Raw genomic sequence first — 24967 nt, 5'->3', positions numbered from 1 at the left:
ATTTCTGTTCTTTATTGTGCCCATCTTTGCATGAAATGTTCCCTTGGTGTCTCTGATTTTCCTAAAGAGATCTCTAATTTTCCCCATTCTGTTGTTTTCCTCTGTTTCTTCGCAGTGTTCACTTAGGAAGGCTTTCTTATCTCTCCTTGCTATTGTTTAGAGATGGGTGTATCTTTCCCTTTCTCCTTTGCCTTTAGCTTCTCTTCTTTTCTCAGCTATTTATGAGCCCTCTCAGATGACCATTTTACCTTGTTGCATTTCTTTTTCTTGGGGATAGTTTTTGTCACCACCTCCTATACAATGCTAGGAACCTCCATCCATAGTTCTTCAGGCACTGTTTATTAGATCTAATCCCTTGAATCTGTGTGTCATTTCCACTGTATAATCATAAGGGATTATATTCATAGAAGGTACCCCAGTGATACAGAAACTTTATTTTCTTATTTTCAAATTAAAAGCAGGAGAGATTAACATGACAAGTGTATTCTAACCCCCTTCAATATAGGGGAGAATATATTTCTGTAACTAGCATATACCAAAGTATAAAAGGTAATTGAGAAGGTAAGAAACACTAGAAATGTAGCACTCTTGACCTGGGTGGACCAAAGAATCCCAAACTCCAGCTGACCAGCTCTCTTAATAAGCCTTGGGAGTAGGCCCTACACAGCAAGATGCTGCCCAGCAGAGATGGGTGAATATTTATTCTATAAAAAACTGGTATTGAGTATCAAAACACCACAGAATAAAATTACGTTCTAAATCCTGTTTTTATATCTTTGTTTTGCTCAGGCCTCAAACAGAGTCCATCCCCAGGCAAGGATACTGGATTGTGTTGGCATTTCCTTCTCCAGGGGATTTTCCCAACCTTGGGATCGAACTTAGATTTCCCTCATTGCAGGCAGACTCTTTACCATCTGAGCCACCAGAGAAGCCTCCATTTATTGATACTTGTGGGGGAAGAAAGATCTACTACTTGTCTGGAGAAGTCTGCAGGCAAAGATTACGCCTGTCTTTCTTCATTGTAGTGCAGAGAGCAAAGTAGTTAATCTACTCAGTGAATCACATCTGCCAAGTGTCAGGATTGAAGGATTAAACAGATATCTCAGCTGGCAGGTTTCCTGAGCCTTTGAACTGCAGTTCGGAGTGACTGCTAGTATGTATAACACTCTTATCCAGCCTTGATACTTGGAAAAACGTATCAGAACCTGAGCACCAAACTTACATTTCAGACAGTGTGTAACTCAGTAGGCTTGGGACCAAAACTATGATCTTCATTTTTGACTTCTATTTAAGAAACCAGATCATTCTGATTACACTTTTAGGGTTATGTGAACATTTTAAATAGTGGAAGACAGGATGCCCTGTGGCGCAATGATTGATTCAGTCCAGAGACATTCTCTAAATTGATTGATTGAATCAGGATTGCCTGTGTCTTTGTATCACTGTACAGCTGAGATTCACATTGTAGAAACTTGCTGCCACAAGAGATGTGAACTTAGTCACTGTAATCTGAGACCTGTAAAAGGTAGACATTCCCTTTCTTTGCTTAGTCTGTGACTAGTTGAGCTCCTTTTCCAGGGCCTATTCGTAGCCTGTCAATGAAATAGAATATTTTAATTGAAGACTGTGACTGTAATCTGTACATTTCAGCCATATTTGCAGCTCTTCTTTCTACAGTACACAAGGGATCTTCCCTGGCAGTCCAGTGGTTACCACTCTGTTTCCACTGCAGAGGGCATGGGTTTGATCCCTGGTCAGGGAACGAAGATCCTGCAGGTCCACCAGTGCAGCCAAAAATAAAAAGTATAATATGCAGGAATTTAGGGACATAGGATTTCTGTACATCAGCTTATTTAGGTGTTAGGCTAGAATTAGCTTTCTGAGAAAAATAACTTCATATCAACAGGTACCTATTTTGCTTGCTTCTGAACTTATCCATCTTCCCTATTTGCTAATGTGGGCCAATTACTTGTAAGCATGATATTAATACATGACCTTTGACAGAAGGTCCACTGTACTGGATCCTTAGTTACTATTGTTGTTTATGTTGCAGATATTTCCATTGGATTTTCTTAGCATCCCAGCTGATTTCAAGTTCAAGATAGCCTTCTTCCCCTTTAGTCAGTCTCTGGCCTGAAAGTATGAACTCTCTACTGTTATTGTGTTCTTCCTTCTTCCTGGATGTCTTGTGTGAATTTTCTTTTTCTTTGGTTTTAAGAGCATTCTTATTTTTAAAATTCTTATTTAAGGATTTGTTAGGCTTTCCTAATTTTTGGTTGCTTACCCTATGTATTCCTTCTATTCAGTATAAATGTAACATATTATAACTTCTGAATATACTAATCACATCGACTCATATATCCATGCATCCCTCCAGCTGATAAATTTTTATTGAGCACCTATACTGTGACAGAACTGTGAATGTAGCCCTTAATACATTCTGATGATTTTTGTCCCTAATTCTGCCTAGTTTTTCCTGGTCTCATCTTCTTCTTACTTTTTCCTTGTTCAGAAGCTTACTTTGTCATGCTTTGTCCTAGATGGTGGTAAGCCAGACTTTCTACTGAAAGAGGCAGAGGCAGAGAGAGAGGGTGTTAATCACAGATACACCAGAGTTACCAAATACTGGAACTTTACAGTAAGATACAGTATTGCAAAGAGGCCACTTTTATGTTCATTTTCTCTTACTGATTCATAAATCTACCTCCTCTTTTAACTACCACTCCACTTTTCCTGTTGCTAGTTCTTTACTGTGATGGCCCCAAACCTGGAAGTGAAACAAATTGAAGGGGCCCTGTAAACACTCCAGGCTTTTGAGACCCCAGAAAGGCTGTTCCTTGGGAGTTAGGGAAATTCAGATGAAAACCAGCACCCCAAAAGCCTAAAAGTGGTGCCCTTAAGTGGTACAAAGTTGTTTTCGAATACACTTGTCTACCATAAGAAAAGTAAATCTACTCTAGAGAAAGGTAGCATTAGAGTTGGTGCAAATTTTCTTCCACAATGTCTAATATTTAATTAGAAATCACCAAGCATATCAGGAAACAAGGTTAAATGAACAAAACTAAGAAATGTAAAAAATAAAATTGAAACAGACCTATGGGAGATGTAGATAATGGACTATTAAGTAATTATAATATGAAGAAAACATAAATAAAGATTAATACTAGAGAACTGGAGTATATAAGAAAATCAAAATGGGAAACTACAAAATATTCAGTCTTAATGAGCTTTACAATAATCGATCGTTTGCTAAGCTGTAAGCTGTAATGCACATCAATGAATTTCAGAGGATTGAAATATAAACAAATATGATGTTTTGTAACCACAGTAGAATCCATAACAAAGAGTTAACTAGGCTTATATAAGTTGAAGTTGAGAAGAATTTCTAAATAACTCATGAATGAAAGAAGAAATTGCACATGAAATTAAAACATACTTAGTAATGATAATGAAAATATATAAAAATTGTACTTAAAGGAGAATAGATAACTTTAAGTAGGCTTTTATGTATTTTAAGAAAAAGGCAGAAAATCGGTTATCAAAGCTTTCATCTCAAGAAACTTTTTAAAAAAGTAATAAACCCAAAGTAGGAGGAAAGAAGTAATGAAGAATAAAAGTTCAAATAAACTGAAACAATTGTACACTATAAGAAAATCAACAAAACCAGATGTTGGTGTTTTAAAAAAGATTAATGTAACTGATAAGTTTCTAGCAAGGCTACTAGAAGGAAAAAAAAGAGAGGTTATAAATTACCCATATCTGTAATGAAGAAGTGTAAACCCCACAGACTGCAAACATTAAAAATCCTAAGAGAAGGTATGAATAACTTTACACCTGTAAATTAAAAAATTTAAATGAAATGGGCAAATTCTTTGAAAAAATGCCACTTATAAAAACTAACACAAAAAGGAAGAAAACTAAGTATTCTGATGTTTACTAAAGAAATTGACTCTCTGGTTTAAACTCGTCCCCTTACAGCCCATTTTTAAATGGACTTATCTTTTTCTTAGAGATTTGTAAGAATTCTTTGGATTTTACAGACAAGAGTCTTTTGTCAGTTACATAGAATGCAGATACTTTTGTCCACTCTGTGATTTGTCTTTTTATTCTCTTACACAGTTGCAGTCCACTCCCTGAAATAGGGAAGGTAGGGGGTATGGACAGTAATTCTATTAGGTTGGTCAGTTTGGTGGTGAGATGAGTCTCCTGCCTTCTCGTTGTGTCTGTTTTTTGTTTCCTCATATAGTAAAGTAGGGACAGTATTGTAACTGACACAGTTCTCAGGAGGGTTAAATATCTTAATGTGTCTAATACAGAGGCAAGCATTTATTAATTACATTCTTAAGGAGTGTTGACTACTTTTATTAATTTTTTTTCCATAAACCTTTAGTGGCAAACAGGCTAATATTTGTGTCTCCCAAACAATAACAACAACCTACAGTGGTTCACCACTAACTGATGCAGTCTAAAATCTGATACCTACTTTTCAGCTTTTCCCTGTTGATGATTCCAACAAGCTTTAAATATTCTGTTGCTTTTGTTGAAAGAAAAGAAACCGTTAAAAATCAGCACCATTTATTACAACAGGGTAACAGAATTGCACAACATCCAAAGACAGGAAACTAGGTGCAGCCCAGCTTTGTATGGCTTGAAGTGGATAAATCAGGAAGCAAGGCTTTCCCCCTCGTTTCTTATCTAACAATAGCACACTTTCTCTTCAGGGCAACTTTCCCTACTTCTGTGTGAGGATGTAGCTTTTTGATTCAAGCCACTACTGCTAGTCTCTGTCTTTTAGATGAAATTTTAAGAAACTTGAGACTGAGGGCTGTTGTGTGCCTCTTCCCTTCCTCTGTTCCAGTCAGCTACAACTAACTGTAGGTTCCCCTAGGCTCACTCAGCAGAAGCAGTTGACTGAGCACAAGGGCAAGCTAAGGGGTTTTGAGGTTGGTGGGCAGATTGACTGGCGTGCTAAACCACACCCATGTCATTCCTTTATTTCCAAACAGTACAGCAGTTTTTAGCCTGCCAGGCTTTGCCACTGTCTGGATTAACTTGTTTTCAATCCTTCCTGTCCAACAGTTTGAGGAAATCACTAGAACTGTAGACATTTCTGTAAGTGTAGGCATCTCAATGCTTTTTTTCTATACTGGTAGTTGACCATCATATATATATTGGTTAGTTTTACTTTATTCTTAGCTACTATTACAGTGGTTTGATTTTTTATATAGACAATCTTCATAGATTTTCTGGAGAGGTGTGAAAGGGTTGAGTGAAATGAACATAATAGGATTATAAAATTCTCACTAACGAGTATTCTTTCATTCTAAACAAAAAGTTCAGAATAAATGCTTTGGCTTATGAAAAAAACTTTACTGACTAGTCCCAACTACTGAATGCTGTTACCCCTTTTTGAAAGTAAGATTATTCATATTTTGTTAGAATTGTGTGTTTCTGTCATTTTATTCTAGGATATGCTTCTGGGATATTTTTTGTTGTGTTTTTCTTTTTCTGGTTTAAATTTCTGGTAATATCTTTTAGAATGCTCTGGAGGCACCAAATTCAGTGACTCATGATTTGGATAAATGATAAATAATGAAATTTGGTTCACTATTTGTTGTGTAAACTTCCCTTTGGAAAGACTAAACAAGTGGTGTGAGGATTATTTTTATTAATGAGAATGGACTCTTTCCTCTTGTTTTATAAGGGGACTTATTTCAATTAGCGTGTTGATTTGGGCACTGAAATAAAGAGATGAGTCTTGTGATTTCCTTATATAATTCACAAGAAGTCTCTAACCCAAGTAACTCAATTTTGATGGTTCTGTCCCTTCAGAAGCTAGAAAGTTCATTGGACATGTTCTACCCTACACCTTTAGAGAAACAAAGTATATACTATATATAATTAAAATTTACCTCATTTTATCAAATACACATTTTGAGTGAGTTATTCTTTGCATGTTAAAATGCTTATATTTTTGAGTGAACACAAAATTTTTTAATTTCTAATTTTTTCTTTATGTTTGATTCTTTCTTCTTCCTTTTAGGGTAGAGCCTGGATCAGAGTAGCACTCATGGAAAAACATTTGTCTGAATACATCTCTACAGCTCTGAGAGACTTCAAAACAACCAGGTTTAAAAGTCCTTTTAATTTTCAAATATATATTAAGAGAGTCACCTGAAGACTTAGAAGTAAAAATAGAATAAAGACTTATTTGTTTTTCAAGTCCTCACCTATTTTATTTCCCCTTTTTATACGTCTCAGATAAATCCACTGTCTTCTCAGGGAAATACAGTTTTTCAACTAAACGTAGTTCCAGCTTGGTTTATCTTTTCAGGCCTCACATTATGCCTGGAATATCTTTTTTCTGAAAAGTTTTGATTCTTACTTTTCAGCACTTGAAATTTCATTCTCACCACAGACTTCCTATTGCTTTTTTCCTCTTTCCACACCACATTTATTTCATTCACTTCTTTAATTCTTATATAATTAATGATTGCTCAGTTGGTTTTTGGGGCAGTCTATACCAATGTTCTCCTTAGGTTGTATAGATTTATGAGATGGTACCTTGTGCAAAACAGGGCTTTATTAACTTTTTATGACGATTCTTCCTGGAGAAGGGAAGGGCTACTCATTCCAGTATTTTGGCCTGGAGAATTTCAGGGACTGTAAAGTCTATGGGGTTGCAAAGAGTCAGACACGACTGATTGACCTTCACTTTATGATGATAGAGAAAAGGTTCATATAAGGACAACAGTCATGCCCACTCAGCTGTGCTCTGCTAATCTATATTTAAGGCTTTTGTTAAAGCAGTCACTTTTTTTCCATTTCAAAAGTATTTGTAAATGAAAATATTAAATAATTTCAGTATCCTACATATGTATTGTTCAGTATAGTAGCCACTAACCACATGCCACTGAGTAAATTAAATAGAAATTAAATTACTGAATCAGTTCTTCAGTTGCTTTATCAGACTTCAGGTGTTCACTGGCCCTTTGTGGTTCATGGCTACCAAATTGGACAGCACGGATGCAAAACAGTGCTTCATGGCAGAAGGTTCTATAAGGCAGCACTGACTTCGACAGTTAAATTACCATACATACGTCTACCTTGTTAATCATATTTCTGAAGGAAGACAGTGACTGTAGGCCAGTTCTGACAGAGAAAATTAGGCATATATATACAGAAATCATATATCTAAAATCTTAATTTCCATGTCCTGATGGCATGTTTGACATTTTGGATTTTGAGAAAATCTGGGTCTTTAATGTGACACATTGTTTTAGCTGACTAGCTGGTACAGATGACAGTATCTTTGCTTAGGTGTTGCCTACATCCATTGGGTCATCAAAAAAGCAGAAGAGTTCCAGAAAAACATCTATTTCTGCTTTATTGACTGTGGCAAAGCCTTTGACTGTGTGGATCAAAACAAACTGTGGAAAATTCTGAAAGAGATGGAAATACCAGACCACCTTACCTGCCTCTTGAGAAATCTGTATGCAAGTCAAGAGGCAACAGTTAAAACTGGACATGGAACAACAGACTGGTTCCAAATTGGGAAAGGAGTACGTCAAGACTGTATCTTGTCACCCTGCTTATTTAACTTATATGTAGAGTGCTTCATGAAAAATGCTGGGCTGGAGGAAGCACAAGCTGGAATCAAGATTGCCGGGAGAAATATCAATAACCTCAGATATGCAGATGACACCACACTTAAGGAAGAAAGTGAAGAAGAACCAAATAGCTTTTTGATGAAAGTGAAAGAGGAGAGTGAAAAAGTTGGCTTAAAGCTCAACATTCAGAAAACGAAGATCATGGCATCTGGTCCCATCACTTCGTGGCAAATAGATGGGGAAACAGTGGGAATACACATTGTTGTCATCTCCTTTCCTCAGAGTCACTCTTCATCCTTGTCTGGCCTCTGCCTCTACCACTCCACCAAAGATGATTTTTAAAAGAATACCAATAATGCACAAGTTACCCAAATGTAATGAACATCTCTCTGTCCCCATTGTACTCCATAGTCCAGCTGAAAGAGTCAAAACTTTCTTCTTTCTTGAAAAACCTCTTTGTTTTTTACCTACATAACACTCCTGGCTTTTCTGTCTCCCTCTGTACTCGCTCTTTCTCAGGCTTCTTTTGCTGTTCACAGCTTCTTCGTGTCAGTATTCTCTGTGCTCAGTCTTCTGTTGTCTGCTGTTCTTTCTCTCCTCACAACTGCACCTGTCGCTGGAGATTTTTTTAAAAATTTATTTAATTTTAATTGAAGGCTAATTGCTTCACAATATTGTATGGGTTTCTGCAATACATCAGTATGAATCAGCCATAGGTATACATAATGTCCCCTTTCTCCTGAACCTCTCTTCCACATCCCACTCCATCCCACCTTCTAGGTTGTCACAGACCCCACTTTAAGTTCCCTGAGTCATTTGGCAAATTCCCACTATCTATTTTACATAAAGTGTATATGTTTCCATACTACTCTGTCCATTCATCTCACCCCCTCTTTCCCCCAACCCCACGTCCATAAGTCTGTTCTCTGTGTCTGCATTTCCATTCAGTTCAGTTCAGTTCGGTTGCTCAGTCACGTCCGACTCTTTGCGACCCCATGAATTGCAGCACACCAGGCCTCTCTGTCCATCACCAACTCCTGGATTTTACCCAAACCCATGTCCATCAAGTCGGTGATGCCATCCAGCCATCTCATCCTCTGTCGTTCCCTTCTCCTGCCCCCAATCCCTCCCAGCATCAGGGTCTTTTCCAATGAGTCAGCTCTTTGCATGAGGTGGCCAAAGTATTGGAGATTCAGCTTCAGCATCAGTCCTGCCAATGAACACCCAGGACTGATCTCCTTTAGGATGGACTGGTTGGATCTCCTTGCAGTCCAAGGGACTCTCAAGAGTCTTCTTTAACATCACAGTACAAAAGCATCAATTCTTCGGCACTCAGCTTTCTTCACAGTCCAACTCTCACATCCATACATGACCACTGGAAAAACCATAGCCTTGACTAGATGGACCTTTGTTGGCAAAGTAATGTCTTCTGCTATGAAGACCTACAAGACCTTTTAGGACTAACACCCAAAAAAGATGTCCTTTTCATTATAGGGGGCTGGAATGCAAAAGTAGGAAGTCAAGAAACATCTGGAGTAACAGGCAAATTTGGCCTTGGAGTATGGAATGAAGCAGGGCAAAGACTAATAGAGTTTGCCAAGAGAATGCACTGGTCATAGCAAACACCCTTTTCCAACAACACAAGAGAAGACTCCATAATGGACATCACCAGATGGTCAACCCCAAAATCAGATTGATTATATTCTTTGCAGCCAAAGATAGAGAAGCTCTATGCAGTCAGCAAAAATAAGACCAGGAGCTAACTGTGGCTCAGATCATGAACTGCTTATTGCCAAATTCAGACTTAAATTGAAGAAAGTAGTGAAAACCACTAGACCATTCAGGTATGACCTCAATCAAATCCCTTATGATTATACAGTGGAAGTGAGAAATGGATTTAAGGGACTAGATCTGATAGAGTGCCTGATGAACTATGGATGGAGGTTCGTGACATTGTACAGGAGACAGGAATCAAGACCATCCCTATGGAAAAGAAATGCAAAAAAGCAAAATGGCTGTCTGAGGAGGCCTTACAAATAGCTGTGAAAAGAAGAGAAAAGGAAAGATATAAGCATCTGAATGCAGAGGTCCAAAGAATAGAAAGGAGAGATAAGAAAGCCTTCTTCAGCGATCAATGCAAAGAAATAGAGGAAAACAACAAAATGAGAAAGACTAGAGATCTCTTCAAGAAAATTAGAGATACCAAGGGAACATTTCATGCATCTCCATTGCTGCTACTGCTACTGCTGCTGCTAAGTCGCTTCAGTCGTGTCTGACTCTGTGTGACCCCATAGACAGCAGCCCACCATGCTCCCCCGTCCCTGAGATTCTCCAGGCAAGAACACTGGAGTGGGTTGCCATTTCCTTCTCTAATGCATGCAAGTGAAAAGTGAAAGTGAAGTTGCTCAGTCGTGTCTGACTCTTAGTGATCCCATGGACTGCAGCCTGCCAGGCTCCTTCATCCATGGGATTTTCCAGGCAAGAGGACTGGAGTGGGGTGCCACTGCCTTCTCCATTTTTGCTGCCCTGAAAATAGGTTAATCAGTACCATCCTTCTAGATTCCATATATATGTGGTAACATATGGTATTTGTTTTCTCTTTCTGACTTACTTGACTCTGTTTAATAGGCTCTAGGTTCATCCACCTCATTAGAACTGACTCAAATGCATTCCTTTTTATGACTGAGTAATATTCCATTGTATATATGTACCACAGCTTCTTTATCTGTTCATCTGTTGATGGACATCTAGGTTGCTTGCATGTGCCAACTTTTATAAATAGTGCTGCAGTGAACATTGGGGTACATGTGTATTTTCCAGTTATGGTTTCTTCAGGGTATATGCCCAGTAGTGGAATTGTTGGGTCTTATGGTAGTTTTATTCCTAGTTTTTTTAAGGAATCTCCATACTTCTTCCATAGTGGTTGTATCGATTTACATTCCCAGCAACAATGCAAGAGGTTTTTTCCCGTTTTTCCACCTCCTCTCCAGCATTTGTTGTTTGTAGACTTTTTTTTTTTAATGGTGGCCATTCTGACCAGTGGGATGTGATATCTCATTGTATCTCTGGAGTTTTAAATACCACCTGGGTGGTCATGACACCACATTTAAATCTCTAGCTAGTTCAGATTTCTTGATTCTTCTCCTGTCTAACCCTGTTCACCCCGTTCTTGAAAGTCATTTCATTGCCTTACCTAAATGGCCGATGAAGTCAAAATCTAAATTCATATTTGATTCCTTTTTCTCCTTCATTCATTACAGCCATTCCATTAGCAAGTCTTTTTGATCCTATTTCCAGAATCTATTTCGAATCTACCCATTTACTTTTATCATTATGGCTGCAGTAGTAATGCGTACCTCTCTCATCTCTTGCCTACATCCTCCCCTGTTAGCCTCCCGACTGAGATTCCAGTTTCACCCCTGCCAGTGACCACCCAGCATCCAGCCAGTCGTCTTAAAAAGTATTGTAAAAGGGATCCTGTCAATTCTTGCTTTAAACATTGAAATGCTTTCTCATTACTTTAGCCAGCAGGCTCTGCAAACACATTTCCTGGAGTCAGATTCTGGTTTCACCACTTTCTAGCTGTGGAATCATGGGTAAATTTCTTACTCCCTCTATGGCATAAAAATTGTTGGTGAAGTTAAGCAAGATAATTCATGTAAAGCACTTATAACTATGCCTGGCGCTCAGTACATGTTCACAATTATTGTTATATGGCCTCCAAAGCCCTGTTTTCAGACTTCTTTGGGCCTAGGTCCCAGAATAAACACTTACTCGAGAATATCTTTCCCAAAGCCCTTCTTCAAAGTTGGATTCATCTTTACTTTTTCTCCACCTCAACAACCTAGTTCCTTATTTTATACTGCTTGCCATCTCTGATTGTCTCTTTCTTCTGTTTATTGCCTGTCCTCTCCCCTAGACTGTAAGTTTCATAAAGAGGGGTCATGTTTACCTTCTTTATCGTTTTATCTCTCGTATATAACACAGTTCTTGCTACATGATGTACTTGTTAATAAAATAGAGAATCTTACATTCTTAGCAAGACTGTTTGGAGATTGACCCTTTTGGCTATCTTTTCTTTCTGATTCAGCTTGTCTTTGAATAGAATAGAACATTTCTTTGTAATGCTGTAAGTTGTTTTGTCTGTCATGAGGGAGAATCTTATCTACCCCTACTTCAAGTTTCTTAAATAAAGACTAAACTGGGGAAGAGAACAAGATATTGATAATGGAATTTCTTTGGCTTATAAAATAAGCTTTCTCATATTTGAGTATTGCACTTTTAGTGTGTAGAATAACTTAGGACTCTCAAAATAAATTTTGAAGCATGATATTGTTCAGTATCAACATCATCAATTCTGGTGGTTCACTTCCCATCCAAAGGATATTTGTTACTGAAATACCTGAAAGGTTTTAAAATAGTCCTTCAGAATAAGCACTAAAGATGGCATTGTAGACGTATTTCAGTTGGAATTAAATTATATGTGTTGACGCTTGGGGCTGACGCGCGGGGATGACTCAGAGAGATGTTGTGGGGAGGGGGGTGGGAGGGGGGCTCATGTTTGGGAACGCATGTACACCTGTGGTGGATTCATGTCAATCTATGCCAAAACCAATACAGAATTGTAAAGTAAAAATTAAAAATAAATAAATAAATTAAAAAAAATTATATGTGTTGAGAAAAAGATTATTATTCTTATTTGAGTGTTATTTTAAGTACCTTTCTGGTGTCTAGTATTTTTCTAGTCAACATACAAATAATTGGAAAGAGTACACCTGATAGAAAGTGAGGACTTTTCTTACAGATCAGAGTAATATCAAATAGTTGCTGACAATTTTCCTTTGTTTCTAAAATCCAAAACTTGAAAGATACAGTTGAACATATAACTCTTTAAATAGAAGTTTTAAACTTATTTTTCATGTTGCTACTTTCAATATTTATAATCCATTTTTGCAAGCCAATATGCTGTTTTTGTTTCGATCCTTCTCATAAAAATATTTTCCTTAGGACAAAAAATATTTTCAACAAAAGGGAATTTTTTTTAGTGTATACTTTCCTATTGTTAGTCATCTTAGCCTTTACTCTTGGCCCATTGGTTACATAACCTTGGTTATATAAGCAAGCTTTATTAATGTTCCAATTTTTCTGTGAGGTAAAATGAAGAGATTGAAAGTTTACAGTCTTTAGAAGTCTTTGAAAATATTGATAACAAAAATTAAATTTTCAGTCAGAATTATTGATATATTGGCTTGATTAAGGGAATAAAACAATTTTTTGTAATAGCTTCTGCCTCTTTAATACGCATGGATGACTTGTATCTTTGATTAAATGATAGTGTATAAAATGTCAAGTGACATAAAATAGCATATTATAAGTGAAACCTAAATGTTGATAGATTTCTTTAAGTGCATTTATTTGTTTTCTTAATCAGATCTAATAATGAAAAGTTCAACATACAGTGGACAGTTCTCTTAACTAGCCTTTCCTCTTCTGTTTGTTGGCATATTAAATCAGGTCTATGTAATATTATATTTCAGATATGGTTTTAAGTGGAATTAATTTCACATTTAGTGTATTATATGACAGTGACAGTGAAAGTCACTCAGTCGTGTCCGACTCTTTGCAACCCCGTGGACTGTAGTCCATGGAATTCTCCAGGTCAGAATACTGGAGTGGGTAGCCTTTCCCTTCTCCAGCAGATGGTCCTGCCCCGGGAATCCAATCAGGGTCTCCTGCCTTGCAGGTGGATTCTTTACCAACTGAGCTATCAGGAAAGCCCCTAGGTTAGCTTAAAAAATCAATAGTAAAACAAAGGCCAGAAAAACTCAGTAAAAGAAAATGATGTATAAAACATAGGGTATATAAATTATCTTTAAGCTTGCTTAAAAATGGTTCTAAAACCATTTAATCTTTGTTTTAGGTATTTTTCATTAGTTCCTAGTATAATATTAACATTGGAAAGCAAGCAAAAACAGTTTTGATGTGACTCTTGGAATGTACTTTTAAACATGATGAGCTCAAGGTGGCAAATAAATATAGACCTATTCTCATATAGGGAAGTACTGGGAATTATGGGTGATTGCTGATGTCAAACGCCAGAATAAATGCATGTGTCCCTTAGGAAGTGGTGGTCTAGAACCACTGGAATCATAGTTCTTCAAGGAGTTGATCAAATATTCTGTCAACAGCCAATTTAGCCATTGAGGCAGTGGCAAAATCTCAGATGTTTAGTTTTGTCTAAATATCTTTACCATTTTGTGGAACACCTCAGTTGAATATGTAGGAATTTCTTCCATTTATTTTACTGATCTTTGTTAGGCTGAAACTTTAAGTTTTTCTCCTTTTATGTAAGTGGTAACTATTCATTTGCATTTTCAAGAAATGTAAATTTACATATTTCTAAGAAACAGCATCTAATCCAAGCTAGTCTTCCCATCACATTTGTTTGTAGCGTTACATCTGTCAGAGGGTAAATAGTTGTATTTTCCTTTGTACTTTTTATTCATGTAAAATTTCTTACAGACTGTAACAGAGGTTAAATTTTCTTTAAATATTTTTATTTTATAGGAAGTATCATGGTTCAGTAGAAAAGATGTAGAACTTAGAAAACCAAAAAATTGGTTTTCTTCCTTGATAAGTTTATCAACATCATCTTGGGCAAACTGTTTAAACCTGTCTCTCTTCTTGATAATGAAATGAATGACAATTTGCTTCTGCATTTATTTCATCAGCTTTGCAAGTACCAAACAGTATGATTATAAAAGTATTTGGTAAACTATGAACTATTCAAAATTGATGATAGTAATATGAGAATATAGGCTTTATATGCAGTCTTTATAAGCTCTGCTGCTGCTGCTAAGTCACTTCAGTTGTGTCCGACTCTGTGCCACCCCATAGACAGCAACCCCAGGCTTCTCCGTTCATGGGATTTTCCAGGCAAGAGTACTGGAGTGGGTTGCCATTGCCTTCTCCGCTTTATAAGCTCAAGAATATGGAAAAGAGCAAGACAAATTTCATTTACCAAGATGCTTTCCTTTTAGTTAGTGGGTTTATAGAGTGGTGTTCCTTGCCATTGTATAACATAAAGAGTTATAACAATTTTATTATCCTTGTTACTGAACATAAGCAAGTTTTTGATACTATTTGAAAATGAATTCAATAATCTTTAGATTATTTTGTGGAAAAATACCTTAAGCCCATATTAAATGATATTTTTTCAAAATATTTATTTTAAATATTTAAAAATAAACTTTAATATTATAAAAATTAACATTAACCAAAACAGAAGGCTTTACAAGAATTAACAAAGATAGATTCACATTTACATTTTATCAGAGTTACAGTGAGCACTTTCTTTTTTGTATGCAGCCACCTAGGTAGCCCATCTGCCCTATAGTATTATATTGTTAAAGGTTAGCATAAATTACTATTAATCACATCTTCCTAGTTCTTAGTTTGGTTAATAACCCTTGGAATTACAGAAAAAAAATGTATGTTTGTGTTTGTTCTGTGTATATTAATAGAAAGTAATCTACATAGTTTTGAAAGGAGACCAGTTTAAATGACTGTTTACCACCTTTCAGTTTACGTATATATTGCTTCAGTCTTGGAAAAATGCTAGACACTGTAGGCCTACTAAAGGAGTCACTTTGAAGATTCTTTTTAAGAGAGATATAAACACTTAGAATGACTTTTTTCCTTGTTACAAGGGCAGCTTTTTTATTCTGTTAAGTATCTGCAAGATTTAAGTGATCTAGGTATGTTCTTGTTTTGACAAATTAAATAAATTTTAGCTCTTTCTACTCTAGCTTGGGCTTTAATTGATTCGTGTAGCTGAAGCTTCAGTCTGTTTTTAATACATATTCACCCATTTCATTTTTTAGGAGATTTTATGAAGATGGAGCAATTGTCTTGGGTGAGGAAGCAAATATGCTTGCTGGCATGCTCCTTGGACTCAATGCTATTGATTTCAGGTACTTCATCTAACTGTATGTATTCTGATTTAAAATTATTCTACCTCATAATAGTTTCTGCTTATGATTCTTTTCTTTCAGTTTTCTAAGTAAAGCATGCAGTTGGATATTGATTTGATTTGTGTTGTTCCCTTTATAATGAGATCAGTTTTATAAATAGATTTGCTCTAAAAAAAAGAGGCTGTCTTAAACTTAAGGAATTAACTGACGAAACTTATTTACTTTCTGGCTTGGGAAAAAGAAAGCTAGGACCACCTCCCCACCGACCAGAAAAATCATATATTCTGGTAGCACTGAAGGAAGGTTTTAGATCGTATCTCTTAGTATTTTTCCACTACTGTTTTAAAATGAAAAAGAAATATACTAATATTGATTCATAGCCAGAAAGATTTTCATTTTCTCATGTGATGAGATAAAGAGAATCTTGACAGGCTGTCTTAGATGCCTTATGTTTCTTATTTTGTTTCTGGAGTATTAAAAATTTTGTTAATATTTGCTTTTATTATCAACAAGGTGAGTTGATTCCAAACTAAGATTGTAAGTACTGAAAATGGACATTCTAAGTTCTCCGTAGGTTGTTGGGAGCATCCTTCTGCATTTCATTTATTGATCTAAGATTTTACATTGTACTAAAAGTAAAAGGTTTGTCTATAATAAGAATTCAAACCTGAGAATTAAGGATTATATTTTCATTGAAATATATCACTTAAAAATCCACTGTTAACAAATAAGCATAAAACTTAAAAATATGCTTTTAGGTCTTGAACTAAAAAATAAGGCTCTCGAAAAAGAGACTGTCTTAAACTTAAGAAATTAACTGAGGAAGGGTTAATTCAGTCAGTTCCTTAAGTTCCTCAGTTTCACTCAAGTTACTTTTTTCTAGTAAGTCACTTCTTTTTCAAAATACTTTTCTCTTTATAACTTTATTTGAAATTTGATAAAGTGGGATTAGGTTAACTAACTTAATTGAGATGAACATGGTGAATACAGCATGAAGGCTGTCTTCATGATTTCTCTAAGGGTGTTAACTTTTTACTGTATGCTGCTGGCTCTGTCTAAATCTTTTACAATTATTTTTTGGTTGAAAACAAAACTGGGATAATAATATAAACTCTCGGTTTGTTGTAGCCCATTGATACTGTGTAGAAAGCAAATATCTTACTGACACATTAGTAATGTTTTGAAAATGAAGGAAAGCCCATATGAAATGTGGCCACTTTGATTCTCTCCTTATTCAAGTCTGGAAAAATACATCCTGTACCCTTGATATTAATATGTTAGAGTATGTTAGCAGGAAAACTTCCCAGAGGAACCAAAATGTGGTAGTTCATATATGAAGATTTTTCTAATCAGTCAGACCTTCTTAGGAAATATTCAGTGTCACCTGAGAATTTGTATGTAAATGAGAACAACAACTCTTCATATGAAAATACTCCAGTGACATCTTTGAAGTCTAATAAAGACCAAGATAAAATGAACTATATAAATAGTATTTGTACAGATTTCTCAGTAAACTTTACTTTTGCATGATGTGTGTATGTAATAGTGTTAATCATTTTTGTAAGCCCTTGATATTGAAGGTAGAATTGTCTTTATTGAGGTGGTTATAACAAGCCACATTTAAATTACAAATAAAAAATTCATCTTTTTATCATTGATGAAACAAATGTTTCTATCAAGAGATTGTTTATAACACTGCAATTTAAATTTTTATGTATTAATATATTTATTGTCTGTTGTCTTAGCTTCTGCCTAAAGGGAGAAAGATTGGATGGCAACCTTCCTGCTGTAATAGACTATATACCATATTTGAGGTTTACCCAAAGGTATTTGATATTTTGTAATCTTAATTTATAGTTGAATGTTTTATATAATATATTCATCCGATTAAAATTACCTTTTATAGAACATTTATTTTTTTCGTACCAGAAATCATTCAAAAATATAAATTCCAGTTGTATTTTTAGTACACATATATATAGTTTTTATATAATTATAACCGTGGCATAAATATAGGTTTTAAAAACAGCATCTATTTTTACTTCTGTATTAATATAATAACCTTAATAGCTCTATACTAGTCCATTGAGATTTCAAAACTATAATTCATTACTTAGATTGGTTTTCATGTTATCTCCATTAAAATTAAAATAATAATGAACATTTTTGTGCAAATAATTCTATTTTGTTTCTTTTGTGAATTTATAGAGTTATTTAGGTAAGTACAATGAAAAATTTTGTGACTCTTAAAGTCTATTCTTAGAGTTGTATCAATTTATCCTACTACCAACATGGTGTGAGAGTTAGAGGTTTCCCACAATCTCATCAGTATTAAAAATTAATCAGATGAAATCTAAAACTTTTCTTAAGATCTGCTTTCATAATTTATTTCCTAAATAATTATATACTTCTGAAATGTTATGATCAGGCAAAAACTGTAAGGGAGAGTGAGTAATATATGTCTGTAAGTAATAGATGTATGTGTATACATACACAGAAGATGCATTTATTGAGTGCTAAGGCAGGAAAGGCAGAGGAACCAGAGATCAAATTGCCAGCATCCGCTGAATATTTGAAAAAACAAGAGAGTTCCAGAAAAACATTTATTTCTGCTTTATTGACTATGCCAAAGCCTTTGACTGTGTGGATCACAACAAACTGTGGAAAATTCTTCAAGAGATGGGAATACCAGACCACCTGACCGACCTCTTGAGAAATCTGTATGCAAGTCAGGAAGCAACAGTTAGAACTGGACATGGAACAACAGACTGGTTCCAAATAGGAAAAGGAGTATGTCAAGGCTGTATATTGTCACCCTGCTTATTTAACTTCTGTGCGGAGTACATCATGAGAAATGCTGGACTGGATGAAGCATTAAGCTGGAATCAAGATTGTCGGGAGAAATATCAATAAGCTTAGATATGCAGATGACACCACCCTTATGGCAGAAAGTGAAGAACTAAGGAGCCTCTTGATGAAAGTGAAAGAGGAGAGTGAAAAAGTTGGCTTAAAGCTCAACATTCAGAAAACGGAGATCATGGCATCTGGTCCCATCACTTCATGGCAAATAGATGAAGAAACAGTGGAAACAGTGGCAGACTTTATTTTTTGGGGCTCCAGAATCACTGCAGATTGTGACTGCAGCCATGGAAATTAAAAGACGCTTACTCCTTGGAAGAAAAGTTATCATCAACCTAGACAGCATATTAAAAAGCAGAGTCGTTACTTTGCCAACAAAGGTCCGTCTAGTCAAGGCAATGTTTTTCCAGTAGTCATGTATGGATGTGAGAGTTGGACTATAAAGAAAGCTGAGTGCCAAAGAATTAATGCTTTTGAACTGTGGTGTTGGAGAAGATTCTTGAGGGTCCCTCGGACTGCAAGGAGATCCAACCAGTCCATCCTGGAGACCAGTCCTGAATATTCATTGGAAGGACTGATGTTGAAGCTGAAACTCCAATACTTTGGCCACCTGATGCGAAGAGCTGACTCATTGGAAAAGACCCTGATGCTGGGAAAGATTGAAGGCAAGAGGAGAAGGGGATGACAGAGGATGAGATGGTTGGATGGCATCACTGACTCAATGGACATGAGTTTGATTAATTGCCGAGAGTTGTTGATGGACAGGGAGGCCTGGCATGCTGCAGTCATGGGGTCGCAAAGAGTCAAACACGACTGAGCAATTGAACTGAACTGAAGGCAGGAAAAAAACTTTCCTAGGTTTCTTCCTAGATGTCAAGAGTATAGGAACTCTGTAAACTTCTGTAAAGGTATACAATCCCTGTACCCAAAATAATCACTGTCTAGTAAGAGAAGTCACTATGATTTTAGATCTAGGAGTGTGAAGATTTTTTAGATGATGAAGGAGAAGGAGGAATAGAGTATTGTGGTACAAAGATTTCTAACTTAAGTTAGGATCCCTTGGGAAACGGATAATTCTGTTACATTAGATCTAGAAAAGAAACAAGATGCAGGCATAAAATGATCACCGTTTGGGGATTTATTGGATTATAGGACACTTTGTGGAGATAACTAACAGTTCAAAATAATACTAGTAAATATGAGTAATACTATTTATTGGATGTTTATCAGTGCTTAAGTGCTTTACTTAAGCACTTAAGTAAAGTGCTTTACTTTATGTGTTAAGTGCTTTACTTCTGTTAACTCATTAATCTCAAAAATCAGTGAGGTGGGCACCACTGTCCTTATTTTTAAGTGAAGAACTGAAACACAGAGAGGTTAAGTAGCCTGTCCACAGACACAGCAGATATGTGCAGAGTGGGCCACAGATCTGAAATTAGAGAGCAAAATGACTGTTCGGAGACAGGAGTTTGGTCATCAGTGTGCAGATAGAAAGGCAGTTTTTAGTGATCTAGGAAATTTAAATTAAAATATGAAGATAATCATAAATGCAAAATTTCCTTTCTTCTTAAATAAGAGAAGGTAGTGATTATTACAGTGCTTTTAAAAAGATGAAGTCATGGAACCTTCTCACCTGGTACCCTCAGAATGAATTTAATGATGTGTATTTCTGTGTCTCCAGCTGCTTAGTCACCATTTGTCCAGTTTTTTTCGCAATTTCCTCTTTCTATGCAGTAATCCAAATACATATTTATTCCTTTGTAGTCATTATATAACAGAGGACTCCTGCCATCTTGTTATATAAAGGATACAAGAACAAGAAGAGAAATAATCAATTCAACCTAGTCATAACCCAGCTAGCATTACTGACCATGGAGGTTTTCTTTTTAGAAAGATTTAAACTATCCTAATAGTCATAAAGAGCCAATATTTTAAAAATTGAATGACTTCCACCCGAATGTACCTGTATTAGACACAGTTTTAAAAATTCTATTTGATGCCTAATTATAAGAGTCTCAGTTTAGTTTAGTCGCTCAGTCATGTTCGACTCTGTGACCCCATGGACTGCAGCAAGCCAGGCTTCCTTGTCCATCACAAACTCCTGGTGTTTACTCAAACTCATGTCCATTGAGTCGGTGATGCCATCCAAGCATCTCACCCTCTGTTGTCCCCTTCTCCTCCTGCCTTCAATCTTTCCTAGCATCAAGGTCTTTTCAAATGAGTCAGTTCTTCACATCAGTGGCCAAAGGATTGGAGTTTCAGCTTCAACATCAGTCCTTCCATGGAATATTCAGGACTGATTTCCTTTAGAATGGACTGGTTGGATCTCCTTGCAGTCCAAGGGACTCTCAAAAGTCTCCAACACCACAGTTCAAAAGCGTTAATTCTTTGGCACTCAGCTTTCTTTATAGTCCAACTCTCATATCCATACATGACTACTGGAAAAACCATAGCTTTGACTAGATGGACCTTTGTTGGCAAAATATCTCTGCTTTTTAACATGCTGTCTAGGTTGGTGATAACTTTTCTTCCAAGGAGTAAGTGTCTTTTTATTTCATGGCTGCAGTCACCATCAGCTGTGATTTTGGAGCCCCAAAAAAAGTCTGCCACTGTTTCCACTGTTTCTTCATCTATTTGCCATGAAGTGATGGGACCAGATGCCATGATCTGTTTTCTGAATGTTGAGCTTTAAGCCAACCTTTTTACTCTCCTCTTTCACTTTCATCAAGAGGCTCTTTAGTTTTTCTTTGCTTTCTGCCATAAGGGTGGTGTCATCTGCATATCTGAGCTTATTGATATTTCTCCCGACAATCTTGATTCCAGCTTAATGCTTCATCCAGCCCAGCATTTCTCATGATGTACTCTGCATAGAAGTTAAATATGCAGGGTGACAATATACAGCCTTGACATACTCCTTTTCCTATTTGGAACCAGTCTGTTGTTCCATGTCCAGTTCTAACTGTTGCTTCTTGACATGCATGCAGATTTCTCAGGAGGCAAGTCAGGTGGTCTGGTATTCCCATCCCTTTAAGAACTTCCCACAGTTTGTTGTGATCCACACAGTCAAAGTCTTTGGCATAGTCAGTAAAGCAGAAGTAGATATTTTCTGGAACCCTCCTGGTTTTTTGATGATCCAGTGGATTAGCAATTTGGTCTCTGGTTCCTCTGCCTTTTCTAAATTCAGCTTGAACATCTGGAATTTCACGGTTCACGTATTGCTGAAGCTTGGCTTGGAGAATTTTGAGCATTACTTTGCTAGCCTGTGAGATGAGTGCAATTGTGTAGTAGTTTGAGCATCCTTTGGCATTGCCTTTCTTTGGGTTGGAATGAAAACTGACCTTTTCCAGCCCTCGGCCACTGCTGAGTTTTCCAAATTTGCTGACATATTGAGTGCAGCACTTTCAAGCATCATCTTTTAGGATTTGAAATAGCTCAACTGGTATTCCATCACCTCCACTAGCTTTGTTCATAGTGATGATTCCTAAGGCCCACTTGACTTCACGTTCCAGGATGACTGGCTCTAGGTGAGTGATTACACCATTGTGATTATCTGGGTCATGAAGATCTTTTTTGTACAGTTCTTCTGTGTATTCTTGCCACCTCTTCTTAATGTCTTCTGCTTCTATTAGATCCATACCATTTCTGTCCTTTATTATATTTATCTTTGCATGAAATGTTCCCTTGATATCTCTAATTTTCTTGAAGAGATCTCTAGTCTTTCCCATTCTATTGTTTTCCTCTATTTCTTTGCATTGATCACTGAGGAAGGCTTTCTTATCTCTGCTTGCTATTCTTTGGAACTCTGCCTTCAAATGGGAATATCTTTCCTTTTCTCCTTTGCCTTTCACATCTCTTCTTTTCTCAGCTATTTGTAAGGCCTTCTCAGACAGCCATTTTGCCTTTTTGCCTTTCTTTTTCTTGAGGATGGTCTTGATCACTGCCTCCTGTACATGTCACAAACCTCTGTCCATCGTTCCTCAGGCACTCTGTCTATCAAATCTAATCCCTTGAATCTATTTCTCACTTCTACTGTATAATCGTAAGACATTTGATTTAGGTCATACCTGAATGATCTAGTGGTTTGCCCTACTTTCTTCAATTTAAGTCTGAACTTGGCAATAAGGAGTTCATGATCTGAGCCACAGTTAGCTCCTGGTCTTGTTTTTGCTGACTGTATAGAGCTTCTCCATCTTTGGCTGCAAAGAATATAATCAGTCTGATTTTGACAAAGAATATAATCAGTCTGATTTCGGTATTGACCATTTGGTGATGTCCATGTCTAGAGTCTTCTCTTGTACTGTTGGAAGAGGGTGTTTGCTATGATCAGTGTGTTCTCTTGGCAAAACTCTATTAGCTTTTGCCCTGCTTCATTCTGTACTCCAAGGCCAAATTTGCCTGTTACTCCAGGGATCTTTTGACTTCCTACTTTTGCATTCCAGTCCCCTGTAATGAAAAGAACTTCTTTTTTGGGTGTTAGTTCTGGAAGGTCTTGTAGGTCTTCATAGAACCATTCAATTTCAGCTTCTTCAGCTTTTCTGGTTGGGGCATAGACTTGGATTACTGTGATATTGAATGGTTTGCCTTGGAAATGAACAGAGATCATTCTGTTTTTGAGATTGCATCCAAGTACTGCATTTCAGACTCTTTTGTTGTCTGTGATAGCTACTCCATTTCTTCTAAGGAATTCTTGCCCACAATAGTAGATATAATGGTCATCTGAGTTAAATACAGCCATTTCAGTCCATTTTAGTTCTCTGATTCCTAAAATGTCGATGTTCACTCTTACACTCCTGTTTGACCACTTCCAATTTCCCTTGATTCATGGACCTGACATTCCAGGTTCTGGTATAAGAGTCTATTCTTCCCCATATTACTGTTTTTAACTTATTTGTAAAGTAGGTATTTATTATAGAATAATTAGAAAATACAGAAAGGTAGAAAGTAGAAGAAAGCTTAAGTCACTCACAATCTTATGTTTACAGAGCAGCCACTAGCATTGTTAACATTTTGACGGATCACTTTCAGCCTTTTCTGTGCATAGAAATATTTTTTCTTTGATTAAAATGGAATTGTGATATACATGTATCTGTTTCCCTTAATACTATATAATGAACACTTTTCGATGTTCTTAGCCATCATTCTATTGCATCGTTTCCTAACATGAATAGAATTTCATTCTTTTTATAGTGTGTTAACTCAGTTATTGTTCGACTTTTGAAGTGTGTTCAGTTCCTTGTCTTGTATAGTATTGCAGTTAATGGCCTTGCACTACATCTTTTTATGCAGAACCATCATTATTTCTTTAGGTTAAAACCTTGAAGTAGAATTTCTTGGATAAATAGTATATATGTTGTTAAAACTTTTCAAGCTTGCTGTCAAACTGCCCACCAGATAGGCTGTACCAGTTTAGATCCTATCAGCAATATGTGACAGAGCCTACCTCTGTCATTTACAATTAAGTCTTAAAGGTGTGGCTAATGCTCTAAATAAAAAATATGCTGTTGTTGTTTTTGGTTTGCATTTACTTGATTGCTGGTCAAGTTGAACTTTAAAAATATTAGTTATTCTTTTAAAATAGAGTTTTATGCTTCTGAAGCTAAATATGTGAAATATGTTAATGGAAAACATCCTAAAATATATTTCATATTTAAAATAGGTTTAATTAAGTTTTAAATTGTCTATCAGTGATAAGATATAAATTTTTCTGAGTTACTGCTTGATATAACTTTAAAGATCTTTTCTTAAATGGATTTTAGGCCAAAAAAGTCTAGCAGTAGCTGATGATTGTTGGTCTTTTATTTTTTTTTATTTTTTTTAAAATTATTTAATTAATTTATTTATTTTAATTTTTACTTTACAATTCTGTATTGGTTTTGGCATAGATTGACATGAATCCACCACAGGTGTACATGCGTTCCCAAACATGAACCCCCCTCCCACCCCCTTCCCCACAACATCTCTCTGGGTCATCCCCGCGTATCAGCCCCAAGCGTGCCATATCCTGCATCAGACATAGACTGGCAATTCGATTCTTACATGATATTATACATGTTTCAATACCATTCTCCCAAATCATCACACCCTCTCCCTCTCCCTCTGAGTCCAAAAGTCCGCTATACACATCTGTGTCTTTTTTGCTGTCCTGCATACAGGGTCATCATTGCCATCTTTCTAAATTCCATATATATGTGTTAGTATACTGTATTGGTGTTTTTCTTTCTGGTTTACTTCACTCTGTATAATCGGCTCTAGTTTCATCCATCTCATCAGAACTGATTCAAATGTATTCTTTTTAATGGCTGAGTAATACTCCATTGTGTATATGTACCACAGCTTTCTTATCCATTCATCTGCTGATGGACATCTAGGTTGTTTCCATGTCCTGGCTATTATAAACAGTGCTGCGATGAACATTGGGGTACATGTGTCTCTTTCAATTCTGGTTTCCTCCGTGTGTATGCCCAACAGTGGGATTGCTGGGTCATAAGGCAGTTCTATTTGCAATTTTTTAAGGAATCTCCACAC

At 36.3% G+C, this 24967-nt stretch overlaps 1 protein-coding gene across 2 annotated transcripts in view; it reads left to right on the top strand.

The window, feature by feature from the left end:
* Positions 1-24967, top strand: part of RUNDC3B (RUN domain containing 3B) — a 171218-nt gene that overhangs the window by 71713 nt on the left and 74538 nt on the right. For both annotated transcript variants that reach the window (XM_040260686.1, XM_040260685.1), the window contains exons 4-6: positions 6044-6129; positions 15494-15583; positions 17329-17409. In XM_040260686.1, the coding sequence (XP_040116620.1) occupies positions 6044-6129; positions 15494-15583; positions 17329-17409 (257 nt within the window). The remainder of the gene's footprint in view (positions 1-6043; positions 6130-15493; positions 15584-17328; positions 17410-24967) is intronic.

The sequence above is a fragment of the Oryx dammah genome, unplaced genomic scaffold (assembly GCF_014754425.2).
Source record: "Oryx dammah isolate SB20612 unplaced genomic scaffold, SCBI_Odam_1.1 HiC_scaffold_18, whole genome shotgun sequence".
In the NCBI taxonomy this organism is placed as follows: domain Eukaryota; kingdom Metazoa; phylum Chordata; class Mammalia; order Artiodactyla; family Bovidae; genus Oryx; species Oryx dammah.
This window is presented reverse-complemented; position numbering and strand designations above follow the sequence as displayed.